Below are 13,478 nucleotides of genomic sequence, written 5' to 3'. Positions count from 1 at the left end.
CAAATCCCCTTGCAGGAGCTCGCATCCCTCGTCTGTGTGTTGTGGTTAGATAGCTTTGGTGTGTTGGCTCTGATACAGAGTCAGCAGAATAGATTGCTTCCTATTGATTTCCTGCGAAACCACAGGGGTAGGCTTAGGTAAACAATGCCTGACACATGCTTTAGTGGGCATGCATGTGCGCACGCACACGCACACGCACACACACACACGCGCGCACACGTCGATTCTGGAATCCCTGGGCTCATCCTCGACAATGACTGAATGGTTGACAATCGTGTCAATATCATCTGCCTGCCAAAGGTGTAAGTACTGCCAAGTGTGGAATGTGTTCAATTCATTTCTAAACTCAGTCCATGAAATAGGAAAGAAACAAAAGTAATGAACAGAAGTGAGCCAAGAAGACAACCAGCCTAGATACACATACACACTCGCACAGGGATTTGGATAGGCTTTGAGAGAGAGCTCTTAACTGCCATTCTCCAAGAGCTGGGAGGCTTGTAGTGGCGAATATATTAAGCCATTTAAAACAATACATGGACAGTTTTACTGTCAGCCGTAGTACATCTCCGCACTCATTAACTGACCAATTAACACCTACATGAACTCTATCATCGGCAAGTTTCATACAGACTTAAAGGCATTTCAAATTATATTGTTCAGGCAAAGACAATGCAATGGTGACGGACAGGTTGACAGACGAGATCAGGCAGGAGTCTCCGTGGGCTATGATGTTTGCGGATGACATGACATTGTGATCTGTAGTGAGAGTAGGGTGCAGGTGGAGGAGAGCCTGGAGAGGTGGAGGTATGCACTGGAGAGAAGAGGAATGAAAACCAGTAGGAGCAAGACAGAATACATATGGGTGAATGAGGGGGAGGACAGTGGAATGGTGAGGATGCAAGGAGTGGAGGTGACGAAGGTGTACGAGTTTAAATACTTGGGGTCAACTGTCTAAAGTAACGGGGAATGCAGAAGAGAGGTGAAGAAGAGAGTGCAGGCAGGGTGGAGCGGGTGGAGAAGAGTGTCAGGAGTGATTTGCGACAGAAGGGTACCAGCAAGAGTTAAAGGGAAGGTTTACAACATGGTCGTGAGACCAGTTATGTCATATGGTTTGGAGACAGTGGCACTGACAAAAAGATAGGAGGCGGAGCTGGAGGAGGCAGAGTTGAAGATGATAAGATTTGCATTGGGAGTGACGAAGAAGGAAAGGATTAGGAATGAGCATATTAGAGGGACAGCTCAGGTTGGACGGTTTGAAGACAAAGCAAGAGAGGTAAGATTGAGATGGTTTGGACATGTGTGGAGGAGGGATGCTGGGTATATTGGGAGAAGGATGCTGAATATGGAGCTGCCAGGGAAGAGGAAAAGAGGAAGGCCAAAGAGGAGGTTTATGGATGTGGTGAGGGAGGACATGCAGGTGGCTGGCGTGACAGAGGAAGATGCAGAGGACAGGAAGAGATGGAAACGGATGATCCGCTGTGGTGACCCCTAACGGGAGCAGCCAAAAGTAATAGTAGTTCAAGCAAAGACAATAAAGTACTTACATAGCTCATAAAGCACATGTAGAGTTTTGGCCTGTTTTTAAAGGTCCAATCCATATTGACATGCGCCATCATGGCTATGTGGAGTCTGCAACATGAATACTCTACTGACATCACATGTCATATCTCCCCTTTGGGCAACATTATGAATTTGTTTGAGAAATGGAGACAACTGAAAGCTTAAAAAGCAATTGAAGGCAACGTAGCTTTGGCTAGTTTTTTCGTTCACAAGTAATAAAGCAAAAAATATTGAAGAAGTCTAAGCAAAACAATGGCAGGAGTGGGGAAAACAGCTGCTGTGTGCATCAATTGAAGATTGTACCTTTAACATGTTTAAGTCTATGTCTTTACAATTGGCTAGCTTAAAAGGGGAAGCTATTCATGTCCAAGAACCCAAAGCCAGATGAAACCATTGACTCACTTGCCAAGTCTTGCTGAAAACCTTGTCAAACAAGCCAGTTTGGCCAAAAAGCAGGCGGTCTAGTCACAGCATCGGATTCAAAATTGGAGTCTGAATTTTTACGATGTGGCATGATATACATGGCAACAACCAACACGCTTGTACACAGTGCACTATTCCAATCTTATATTTCTCTTCATTTCACATTAGCTTAAGAGATTCACTTTGGGAAATGGATGTAAAAGTAATTTCTGCATAAATTCAGTCATGTTTGTTAGTATGTCGACTAACTTAGCTTATAGAATAGTTACTACTTTCTTTACACTAGACCTTATTAAAATGAATTTTGCGGGGCGTCCGGCTGGCGTGGCAGTCTATTCTGTTGCCTACCAACACAGGGATCTCCGTTTCAAATCCCCGTATTACCTCTGGCTCGGTCAGGCGTCTCTACAGACACAATTGACCGTGTCTGCGGGGGGGGGGGGGTGTATGTGTCCTGGTCTCTGCACTAGCGCCTCCTCTAGTCGGTTGGGGCGCCTGTTCGGGGGGGAGGGGGAACTGGGGGGAACAGCATGATCCTCCCACGTGCTACGTCCCCCTGGTGAAACTCCTCACTGTCAGGTGAAAAGAAGCAGCTGGCGACTCCACATGTATCGGAGGAGATGTGATAGTCTGCAGTCCTCCCCGGATCGGCAGAGGGGGTAGAGCAACGACTGGGATGGCTTGGAAAAGTGGGGCAATTGGCGAGGTACAATTGGGGAGAACAAGGGTCCCCCCCCCTAAAAAAAAGGAATTTTGTACTTTTGCAAATATGTTTTGCTTGCTACACCCATTCCTTTAGTTGTCATACCATTCAAACATATCGGATAAACTGAATAGACATTGAATAAACCTATTAAATTCATAAAATAATTTCTTCAACATCAACAACTGTCTATACTACACTGATGATCAGTTTAACATGATAGTCAAATCAGATCATACAATTTCAATTATCCACATTACCAGCAGAAGCCTATATGCCAACTTCCAAAACATCAAAGAATATCTAATGGCCCTTTTCCACTACATGGTACCGGCTCAACTCGACTCGCCCTTTTTTCATTTTCCATTACTGGAAAGTACCGGCATTTTTCTAACTCTTACCACTTTTCTGGTACCACCTTTGTCGAAGTTCCAAAAAAACTGGAGCGGGTACCAAAATCAATGCAGACCTCTGATTGGTCAGAGAAACGCATCACTGCGGTTTTTTTTTTCTTCTCGTCACTGCGTCATCAATGCGCACATGGGATATCACCCGGCATTTTTAAATACCGAAGCGGTCTAAGCAGAGTTATCTTAAAAAGTAAATTTTAAAATTGGAAAAAAAAGGCGAGTCGAAAATCCAGAAGGTACTGCTGCGGTAATGGAAAACGACACAGGAGCGAGCAGAGTTGAGTCGAGCCGGTACCATGTAGTGTAAAAGGGGCATAAGTCACTTCCAGAATCCATTCAACACAATAGCTATATCTGAAACATGGATTAGCCCTGAGAAAGGTGTTAACTTTGAGTTAGCTGGATACGAACTGTCTAATAAGAACAGGAGGAAAAAAAGTGCAGGGGGGGGCTGCTTTGTATGTGAGCAACAGCCTCAATTACAAGGTGGTAAGTTATGTCAACAGTTGATGATGTGTTGTGATATATCACAATTGAAATCTGTATGGAAAAAAAAAGAAGATACAGATCACTGGGGTCAAATATTGAAATATTTAAGGGCTGGATAGAAGAAACTTATTCAAAATCAACACAAAAGAATATGTTCATATGTGGGGATTTCAATTTAGACCTGTTAAATCCAAATAAGCACAATAAGACAGAAGAGTTCATTGATACAATGTATAATTTGGGTTTATATCCTAAAATCACTAGACCTAGCAGAATCACACCACGCTGTGCCACCTTAATAGACAATATATTCACAAACATTACAGAAGGCAACACTGAGAGCAGGCTTTTAATAAACGACGTCAGTGACCATCTACCAATTTTTAGTCTATGACGGTAATTTTGGGTAGAACAAATGCTCCCAACAACATTAAATACATAAGCGTAAGAACAGAGGAATCCATGAGTGCTTTCAAGAATGAATTACTAAAGCCCCTTTTCACACTGGCCAAAAACCCCGCTAACATCCGCCTTTGGTGGTCAATGTAAAAGGGTACAATCGACATTCACTCCCAGGTCAAATGACTGCAGTAGACACGGGTATTTATCAGCGCCACCTCCGATTGGCATTGATGTAAATGCGACACCCGGGTGGACACTTTGTGCGATGACGTAGCGCCATTGTCCGCGCGTCATAAAATCACGCCGGCAACTTCGCATCAGTAACTTCTGCGACTCCTTATCATCTCAGCCACAAATTCCAACCGTCTTGAACATCGTTCAGTCTGCGCTGAGTTTGTATGGTTTGAAAGAGAGACTGATACAAGATATAAAAAAGTAACGTTAACCACTGTCTCTCTGGCTTCCATGCTGCTTTCTACCGTTTACTTCCCTGTTTTCTGGCGCGTTCGTGACATTACGAACGTCGTGACATCACGAACGTCATGACGTCAAAGATGATGGTACATAAGAAAAAAAAGGAAAGGCAAACTCGTCTGCTTGCAGTCAGACCTGGGTCTGCTGGCACTGTGAAAGGAGTCAATTGCCTATTTTTAGCGGGTTTACCTGCGTTTAAAAAACTCGCTTATACATGCCAATTTTGGTGTAAAAAGGGTATAACACATAACTGGAATATAGTATACAAAGAAAAAATAAACTGATAGAGCTTACAATTCATTCCTAAACACATTTCAATCCTTATGTGACAAAAATTGCCCAATAGAACAATTCAACAGTAAACAGAAATATAAAGATAGTCCATGGATCACAAAGGGACTACGTATGTAATGCTTGTCATAAAAAATAAGCTCTATAAAGAATTCACAAAGCACAGAACCACTGAAGCAGAAATAAATTACAAAAAAATATAAAAACAAGCTAACTAACATTATGAGGATATGCAAAAAGGAATACTACAATAAAAATTAGAGACCAATACATACAACACTAAAGGTATATGAAATGTGTTGAACAGAAACGGATCTAGAAGCCCAAGCTGCCCTCAATATTTACAGATAACGCTGAGACTATAAATAACATGGGAGACGTGGTCAATGGCTTCAACAGATTCTTTGTAAATGTGGGCCCAAAACTGGCCGAAAAAAAAAAAAATCAATGACACACCAACAATCACAAAGGGGTACGATTACGATTATGGGGACAGAAATCCAAGTTCTATTTTCCTTAAGCAGTAGAAGAGAAGGAAATCGTGGACATTGTAAACAAATGCGAGAACAAAAAATCTGCTGACTGGAGTGATATTGATATGACAACAGTCAAGACAGTAATTGAAGGTATTGCAAAACCACTAACCCACATCTATAACATGTCCTTTCAATCTGGTAAAGTTCCAAGCAAAATGAAAATTGCAAAAGTCATACGGTTATATAAAAACGGAGACAGACACCAATTTACAAACTACAGACCGATTTCATTATTGTCACAATTCTCCAAAATATTGGAAAAACAATTTGCTGCTAGACTAGACAAATTCATTGAGATTAAGTTTTGAATTAAGTTTCCTTTATTAATCATCTTGGGGAAATCCAGTTACTGCAACTTAACCCATCCTAGCTGTAATCTGTGTAGCTAGGAGCAGTGGGCTGCCACCTTGATGCTACGTCTGGGGACCAACTACAGTTCCTCTCCCATTGCCTTGGTCAGGGGCACAGACAGGAGTATTAACCCTAACATGCATGTTTCTTTTTGATGATGGGGGCAACTGCAGCACCCGGAGAAAACCCACCGCGGACACAGGGAGAACATGCAAACTCTACACAGAGGACAACCTGGGATGACCCCCAAGGCTGGACAACCCTGGGGTTTGAACCCAGGACCTTCTTGCTGTGAGGCAACAGCACTAACCACTGGGCCACCGTGCTGCCCAATCTGCTGACTGACAGCCAGTATGGGTTTTGACCAAACAGATCGACATCTCTGGCACTCACCGAATAACTAATTGCATAGACCAAAAAATGTTTACTGTGGGAATATTTATAGATAAAAAAAAAAATATAAAAAAAAACTTCTAGTACAATTGATCACAATAGATTAATTTGAAAGGTATGGTATCAGAGGGGTGGGTCAGAATTAGCTAATAAGCTATTTAAGTAACAGGCAACAGTTTGTAAAGATAGGCGAACATAAATCATCATGCATGGATATTACTTGTGGTGTACCCCAGGGGTCGGTTTTAGGTCCAAAACTTTTCATTCTGTACTTTAATGATACATGCAAGATACCAAAAATATTGAAATTTGTTTTATTTGCGGACGACACAAATATATGTTGTTCTGGTGAGAATTTACAGCAGCTTTTGGAGGTGACCACAATAGAAATGGAAAAATTAAAATTGTGGTTTGACAAAAAAAAAAAAGTATCCTTAAATCTGGACAAAACAAAGCTTATGTTGTTTGGAAATTATAAAATAAACCCCAAATAAGTCATCATTCATTCATTTAAAATATCAATTTATATAAATAAACAAAATAAAGATACATGCGAGTGTACTGTGATCTTCCAAGTTCTCAAAAAGGAGATATTTAATGGTTTTTAAAAGACTTTAAAGGTTACCCCATTGGACTGTGTTGAAGCCAAGTGAGAACATTCAGAAATGTGTTTCGTTTCTCAATATTTCAAGGAGGAATATTATCTTTTCAGCCAACAATCCACATTGTATTTGCACGACAAGAGTTTAATATTTGAAGCAAGTCTGAACAAAACTTTTTGGCACTGGGTGCACAAACATAATTCAATTCAATCACTTGAAGGAGGTTTCTTTTCTCCCAGAATGACTGTGACATGCTTTGTCAGAAGTTTAGTCTACAATAGTCGAGACTATTGTAATTTTCTTCTTTTTGGTCTTTCAAAGAAAACTATCAGACACCTACAGCTTGGACAAATTTCTGCACCACGGACTAACAAGAGCGGGGTTGGGTGTCATGATGGATTTATTTATATTGGTATTGATACTGGTACCTCTTTTTGATATTGGTTCTTGCTGATACCACTAAAAAGGTACCTTTTATGTCACAATGTAAAAAATTGCTCATTGCTGGTATTGCCAAAGATTTCCAAGACCATCAGATCTGATTAATAGAATGTTTTCGTTGTTGATAACAACCAGACATCAACATTAATATTCATAAGAACAGTACTGAATGATGTACTGGAATTTGTACAGTAACCAATAGCTCTTGCGTGGCATTAACTCGGCAGAGGATTGCAAGAAAGCAGAATTAAACAAGTGGCTGCAGGGCAGACACTGCGGCAAAGTAGTGTCTGCTCTACTCAACATGACCTTAGTTCCGCTCAATATACACTATTTTTCATATGTTAATTTGAATGAAAAAAATGTAGTTGCCCAGAATGAAAAACAATTTTTTTTTACTATAACCACCATGATAAATAATCACATATTCCAAACAATCCGTATGTGAAAGAATGCAGAGCAACACAGAGACATCAGGGTAAATTATGTGTTTTCACAAGCATTTGCTGTTTATTGTACAATTATTCTGACTGGTAGATGCTTCGAATTTTATAAAAAGAAAACATGCCCTTTTATCACCATGGCAACAGTGCTGCTCATTAGCATGGGTACCCATTATCAAAATTAGAAAGATTAACTAACTAGGTTGACAAACATTTTTGATACAAAAAACAGTTTAATACAGTGCTGAAACAATAAGTAGTAGGGTTGGGTATGGAACTCAATACTTTTAACTTTACCTACTGAATTTCATCAGTGCTACCGAGTACCTATTCACGTTAGATCAATCGTTGCCAAAGTTCAGTATCTTGAGAACGGGTTGTGTTGTGGATTAAAATAAATATTTATAAGATTCCTTATGAGCCTTTCAAAAAATTCCCCCCCCAGTTTACCGCTCGTTGCAAGTGCGCATCTGGGTGAGAGAGAGTTAGAGAGAGAGAGAGCAAGACTACGTTACCTGGCCCTTAAACCTATAGTTTGTTCAAGTCCAACACAAGCTATGTTTACATGGAGCCTAATATTCTGATTATAACCAGTTTAAAAGCCCAAACAGAATAAAAATGCTCCATGTAAACACCTCAATCAAAATAAATAGGCCAAAACTGATCGAAATTCCAATCGGTTGAAGAGTGGCAGTTTAAACCTTTTCATAAACCAATCAAAAGAAAAACTGTACCATGTAAACAATTTAACACGATTATTTTCTGGCTGTGTTCTTCTGCGTATCCGTATTTCTGGTTATCAGCTGACGGTTTGTTTGTTGCTCCGTTTCCTTGCCTTTCAACTTTTAGCAAATTTTAATTGAATTTATGGTTTTCCTGTACTATTTTATGGATTTTATCTGATCATCGATTGTTGCATGGACTTGATCGCACTGAAGTCACAGACTCCGTAGTGCTGGCGTTGTATGTGGCGAGAACCGTCTGGATTCAACCCTCAAATCATGGCTGTGATTAAAGGTTATGTTTATAGTGTTGTAGGGACGTGTTTGGGAAGGAAAGACAGGGAGGGGTTACATTTGGTGTGTTGTGTTACAACAAAATATTCTTAAAACAGATTAGATAGATAGAGAGAAATAGAAATAGAGAGGCAGACAGACAGACAGACAGACAGACAGACAGACAGACAGACAGACAGACAGACAGACAGACAGACAGACAGATAGATAGATAGATAGATAGATAGATAGATAGATAGATAGATAGATAGATAGATAGATAGATAGATAGATAGATAGATAGATAGATAGATAGATAGATAGATAGATAGATAGATAGATAGATAGACAGAGACAACAATGTTGAAATTCAGAAGTTTGGATTTATAGTTTAAGGCTGAAATCGGTCTTTCGGTCGTGATGTTACACGCTGCCATCTTCGAAGTAACGCTTGTCATTGTTGTTAGCTGTTAGCACAGAGTTTTCTTAATAACTCTATTAGTACGTCAAATATTTTTTCAAATTAACGTTAAGATCACAGATTTTCTCTGGTAAGATTTTAGGTTAGGTATACATTTTTTTTTAAGGTAACATTTTAGGTTAGATTGGTTATATAGCTAAATATTAGATTAGACAGTGCACGCAGGCGAGATGGTTGGGCGTTCCTGTTGTGTGAAGAATTGCCACAGTAAATCCCACGATCGCGCCGGTATTAAACTCGAGAATGGGTTACGCTTTTTTCTTTCCCTTCTTGGAAGCAAAACAAAGGAAATAACATGGAGGACTTAACCAAGAGGCGCAGGATGGCCTGGGTTGCAGCAGTGAGATGCAAATCGATCACATTCTTTAAACATCTCAGTAATGAGGTAAGGGTAAAGGCAAATGTAACGCTACTATATGACTAAGTCAATGGCTAAAGTGCTAGCTAATTGTCAAACAATGCCTCTGATCTTTGGAAGATGGCGCCCGGCGTCGTGTTAGCCTTGGAAATAGCCCAAATCCGAAAGACCAATTCAAGTACCGGAAAAAGGTATTGTCAGGTACCAGTACTGAATTCCAGGTACCGGTACAAATGTGAACGGTACCCAACCCTAATTAGTAGATTAATTGATTTGTCAAATGATAGAAAATTAACCAATTACTTTTCATTTACAATTATTTTACTTCTTTTAGTTATTTATCAAGTAAATAGACCAAACATTTGCTGGTTACAGCTTTACAAATGCTAAGATTTGTTTTCTTTTGTCCAATTCAAAATAAAATAAATGAATTTTTTTTGTCTGCTGGTAATAAGTAAACAATTTTAAGACTTGGAACTTGTGATGGGCATTTGTTATTACTTTGTAGACATTTTATAGATTTAATGGTTAATCAATTATCGGAAAAAAAAAAGATTCATCCATGATGAAAATAATGCCTTTGCAGCTCTAGATTAATATCACTAATACACAATTTTTGTGCTGATGGATGAAAGCCAACACGACCCACCCCACCACAAGTTTATTCCAGACCTGTGGGAAACACTGCACTGACAGCTAATCAACTGACATTTCAGTAATGCCCTTATGAGCGAGCTCTAATACGTATAGCCGATTGTGCAAGCCTTGTTCAGTTTAGTGCTAGACTTTGTTTTAGTTGAGATAATTGCCCCCCCCCCCCCAAAAAAAAAACACGAACGATCTTATATTTCTGATCAACACCATTATTGTCTGCTATCTTGCATCTTACCCACTTTATCATCCCTGGATCCACCCAAAGTTGTAAACTGGACAATTCATTTTCCAGTCAGGCCTGCGTTTTAAAATGCTCTTTTGGCCACACAGCTATGACACCAACACAAGATGCTGGAGGCCTGAAAGGCTATTTTTGCCAAATGTAAAATGCATTATTTGAACCTACATCTGCCAAGGGAATTGCCTAAATTAATAATTCTGTACAAATAAGGAGTCCGACCCAACGCCACTTTGAATGCACTCCTAGCAAAGGCTATGGTTAGATCAGAGAGTGTGTGAATGGGAATGTGACTCACCTTGTTCATGTTGCCAGCCTGTTGGGCTGGGTTGAGGGTGGTGTGAGCTCCGATCTGCTGTCCTCCCTGTGTAAGTGTCTCAGCCAATGCACTCCCTGTTCCCCCAGGGCCTGGTGCTGCCCCCTGCATGGTCTGTCCCTGGTACTGCATGCCTGCCACTCCACTACCACGACCTCTCCCTGCTCCAGACCCTGGTCCCAGGCCACCATTCATTACTTGCCCCGGCTGGGGTTGCCCTGCCTGGGCCATGAGCCCAGCATGGCCCTGGCTATTGTTCAACATCGTCTGGTTAAAGCTTGCTGCATTCAGGGCAATGGATGCAGTGTTATTGTTGTTCTGCCCTGCTACGCCTGCAGTCGTTCCTGTTTTCTGGCCCTGGGGGGAAGGATGGTTGTTGGGGGAGCCCTGGCCCAGAGGGCTCTTCCCCAGGGTCGTGCCCAACTGGGCTCCCATGCCACCAGCCTGAGGACTGGCAGAGTTCAGCCCTGTGCTTGTAAGGCTGGAGGTGCTGCCAGCTCGCAGAAGCTCAGAGAGTTGCTTGTGTTTGGCAGCTGCATCTGGGACAATAGAGCTACCACCACCTCCCCCACCGAGGCTCACTGATGTGCTGCCTGTTCCACCAGCACCTGGTGCAGCTCCACTGTTGGGGGGCATGCCACTCATCAGGCCCAGGTCTCCTCCATTAGGGATCAGCTCATCTGGAAGGTCATTCTCTAAATCATCCCAAGACAGGGAGCCCAGATCTATGGAGAGAGGAGAAAGACAAAAATGAGTGAGGGTGAGAGCAAAAGACAGTAAGGGAAACAGGGAGAGCTGAAAATATGTAGCAGGAAAAAAAAAGAAAAAGAGAAGCAGTTAATGTATTTCGTATGTAAATCACTGACAGACAAAAAGCTTACAGCTAATTCACTGCCATTTGGAGCGCATACATGCTTAGCCACAACAGTAAAATTCAAATTATTATAAGAGGGAGGCACCCTTTATTATTCATCCCCCCCCATTACTACAGGAACCTCAGCCCAGAATTCTTTACCTAGAAATGTGAGTAACTGTCAGCCACTCAACACACCTTACGCTAATAGTGAATATCAGTTCACTTATCCATTTACCTTCGCGGCACTCCCAATAAAGGGAACTAATGAGCTAACATGCCTAGTACTGCTGCACTCCTGACCTCTTCCTGCAGTTTCATAGAAAAACAAGACACTGGGTGATCAAGGCGTGCTGAAGCCAACTGACAAACGTGGAGTGACAGCAGTGAGAAATGAGCAGCACTCATGAGTTCCAGCTGGGTGGAGGGGGCAGGGGACTACATTCATGTCACAACATCATGGAAGTGTGATGCAGACAGCCCGGGGAACTGCGGTTTGTTTGAGGCAGATAAAGTGATTAAAATGGGAAGTATGGGGGCATCCGGGTAGCGTAGCGGTCTGTTCCGTTGCCTACCAACACAGGGATCTTCAGTTCAAATCAGACACAGACACAGACACAATTGGCTGTGTCTGCGGGAGGGAAGCTGGATGTGGCTACGTGTCCTGGTCGCTGCACTAGCGCCTCCTCTGGTCGGTCGGGGCGCCTGTTCTGGGGGAAGGGGGAACTGGGGGGAATAGCGTGATCCCCCCACGTGCTACATCCACCTGGTGAAACTCCTCACTGGTCAAGTGAAAAGAAGCGGCTGGAGACTCCACATGTATTGGAGGAGACATGTGGTAGTCTGCAGCCCTCCCTGGATCGGCAGAAGGGGTGGAGGGAGCACAGACCAAAACGGCTCGGAGAGTGGGGTAAGTGGCCGGATACAATTAGGGAAATTACAACTGGAGGGGAAAAAAGATGTAAATAAAAAACAGTTGGCTCATAAAACAGTATCACTGAATTTTAAAAAGGTAAAATCCTTAATTTGAATGTAAACAAAAGGGTCACCCTGCTACCAAAATATAAAACACAGGATTTGAAACCGCTATCACTATGAAATTGATTGACAGGTCCCTTAATCTCTGAATATAAGGACTATTATTAAATGACAGCCAAATCTTGAATTTCAAATGTTTTTTGATGCTGTAAAATGCTCGTTTTCATCAGTAAAAATATGAGTAAAAGGCCCATATTTTCAATTACCATTAGTTGAGAGAGACATAAGATGCTTATTTTCAATCCATAACTCAAACTCTTCAATGATGTAAACGTATCTCAATGTTACAAGGTCAAATAAATCATAGATTGGCTCTTTAAGGTATACTAGCAACTATCATGGATGAAAGGATTTCTTCCCACAAATGAAAAGCTTCTCATTTCAGCTGGAGGATGTAAACTATGGACCAGTGCTTAAGGATGTGTTAAGACAAGACCAAGAAGGCAGTGGGAGGTAGTAGTCTGCTGCTGCTGGACATCTTCACTAAGACTCAGGCTGGATCCAGACTATGGCTCGTGTGCTACCCTGAGTAAACACAGCCTCCCAGCTTTTCCGTCCATCCCTGGCATCAAGCGAGCAGGTGCTCCATGTAGAGGAGCCCTGGCTTGGGCTGAAGGGAAGAGCCACCCCCCCCCCTCCACTTCTCTCTCCCCATCTACTTAGCTAAGCCCAAGGCCGTCTGGATAACTCTCACACCCAGTGTATTTGGGCCTGGCCATGCATTCATTTCTGAATGGGGAGACACACACTCCTTTTTTGCCCCGAGCTCCTTGGCTGGTGACCAAAATGCAAAGTACTGTTTTGGTTTGGTAGGACCATGCTGTCGATGGCAGGAGGAAAGGGATGTGCTACTCATTACACCCCACTACAATATGTCCTCTCTACTTCAGCTCCCTGCACACTACTCCCAGAAGGCCGTTCCTTTGCTCCTTTTCCTGTTCCATTCCCAGTGGCTCCTGTCTGGGAGTTAGCGGCTATAAATAGCCCCCAACCACAGCTTTGGTAGCCACAGCAGTGGTCCAGACTG

At 42.1% G+C, this 13,478-nt stretch overlaps 1 protein-coding gene across 1 annotated transcript in view; it reads right to left on the bottom strand.

Moving 5' to 3' along the window:
• Window positions 1–13,478, bottom strand: part of crebbpa (CREB binding protein a) — an 83,457-nt gene that overhangs the window by 59,480 nt on the left and 10,499 nt on the right. The window contains exon 2 of the mRNA XM_056279514.1: window positions 10,543–11,285. Coding sequence (XP_056135489.1) covers window positions 10,543–11,285 — 743 coding nt within the window. The remainder of the gene's footprint in view (window positions 1–10,542; window positions 11,286–13,478) is intronic.

Source organism: Lampris incognitus, chromosome 5 (assembly GCF_029633865.1).
Source record: "Lampris incognitus isolate fLamInc1 chromosome 5, fLamInc1.hap2, whole genome shotgun sequence".
NCBI classification, from domain to species: domain Eukaryota; kingdom Metazoa; phylum Chordata; class Actinopteri; order Lampriformes; family Lampridae; genus Lampris; species Lampris incognitus.
This window is presented reverse-complemented; position numbering and strand designations above follow the sequence as displayed.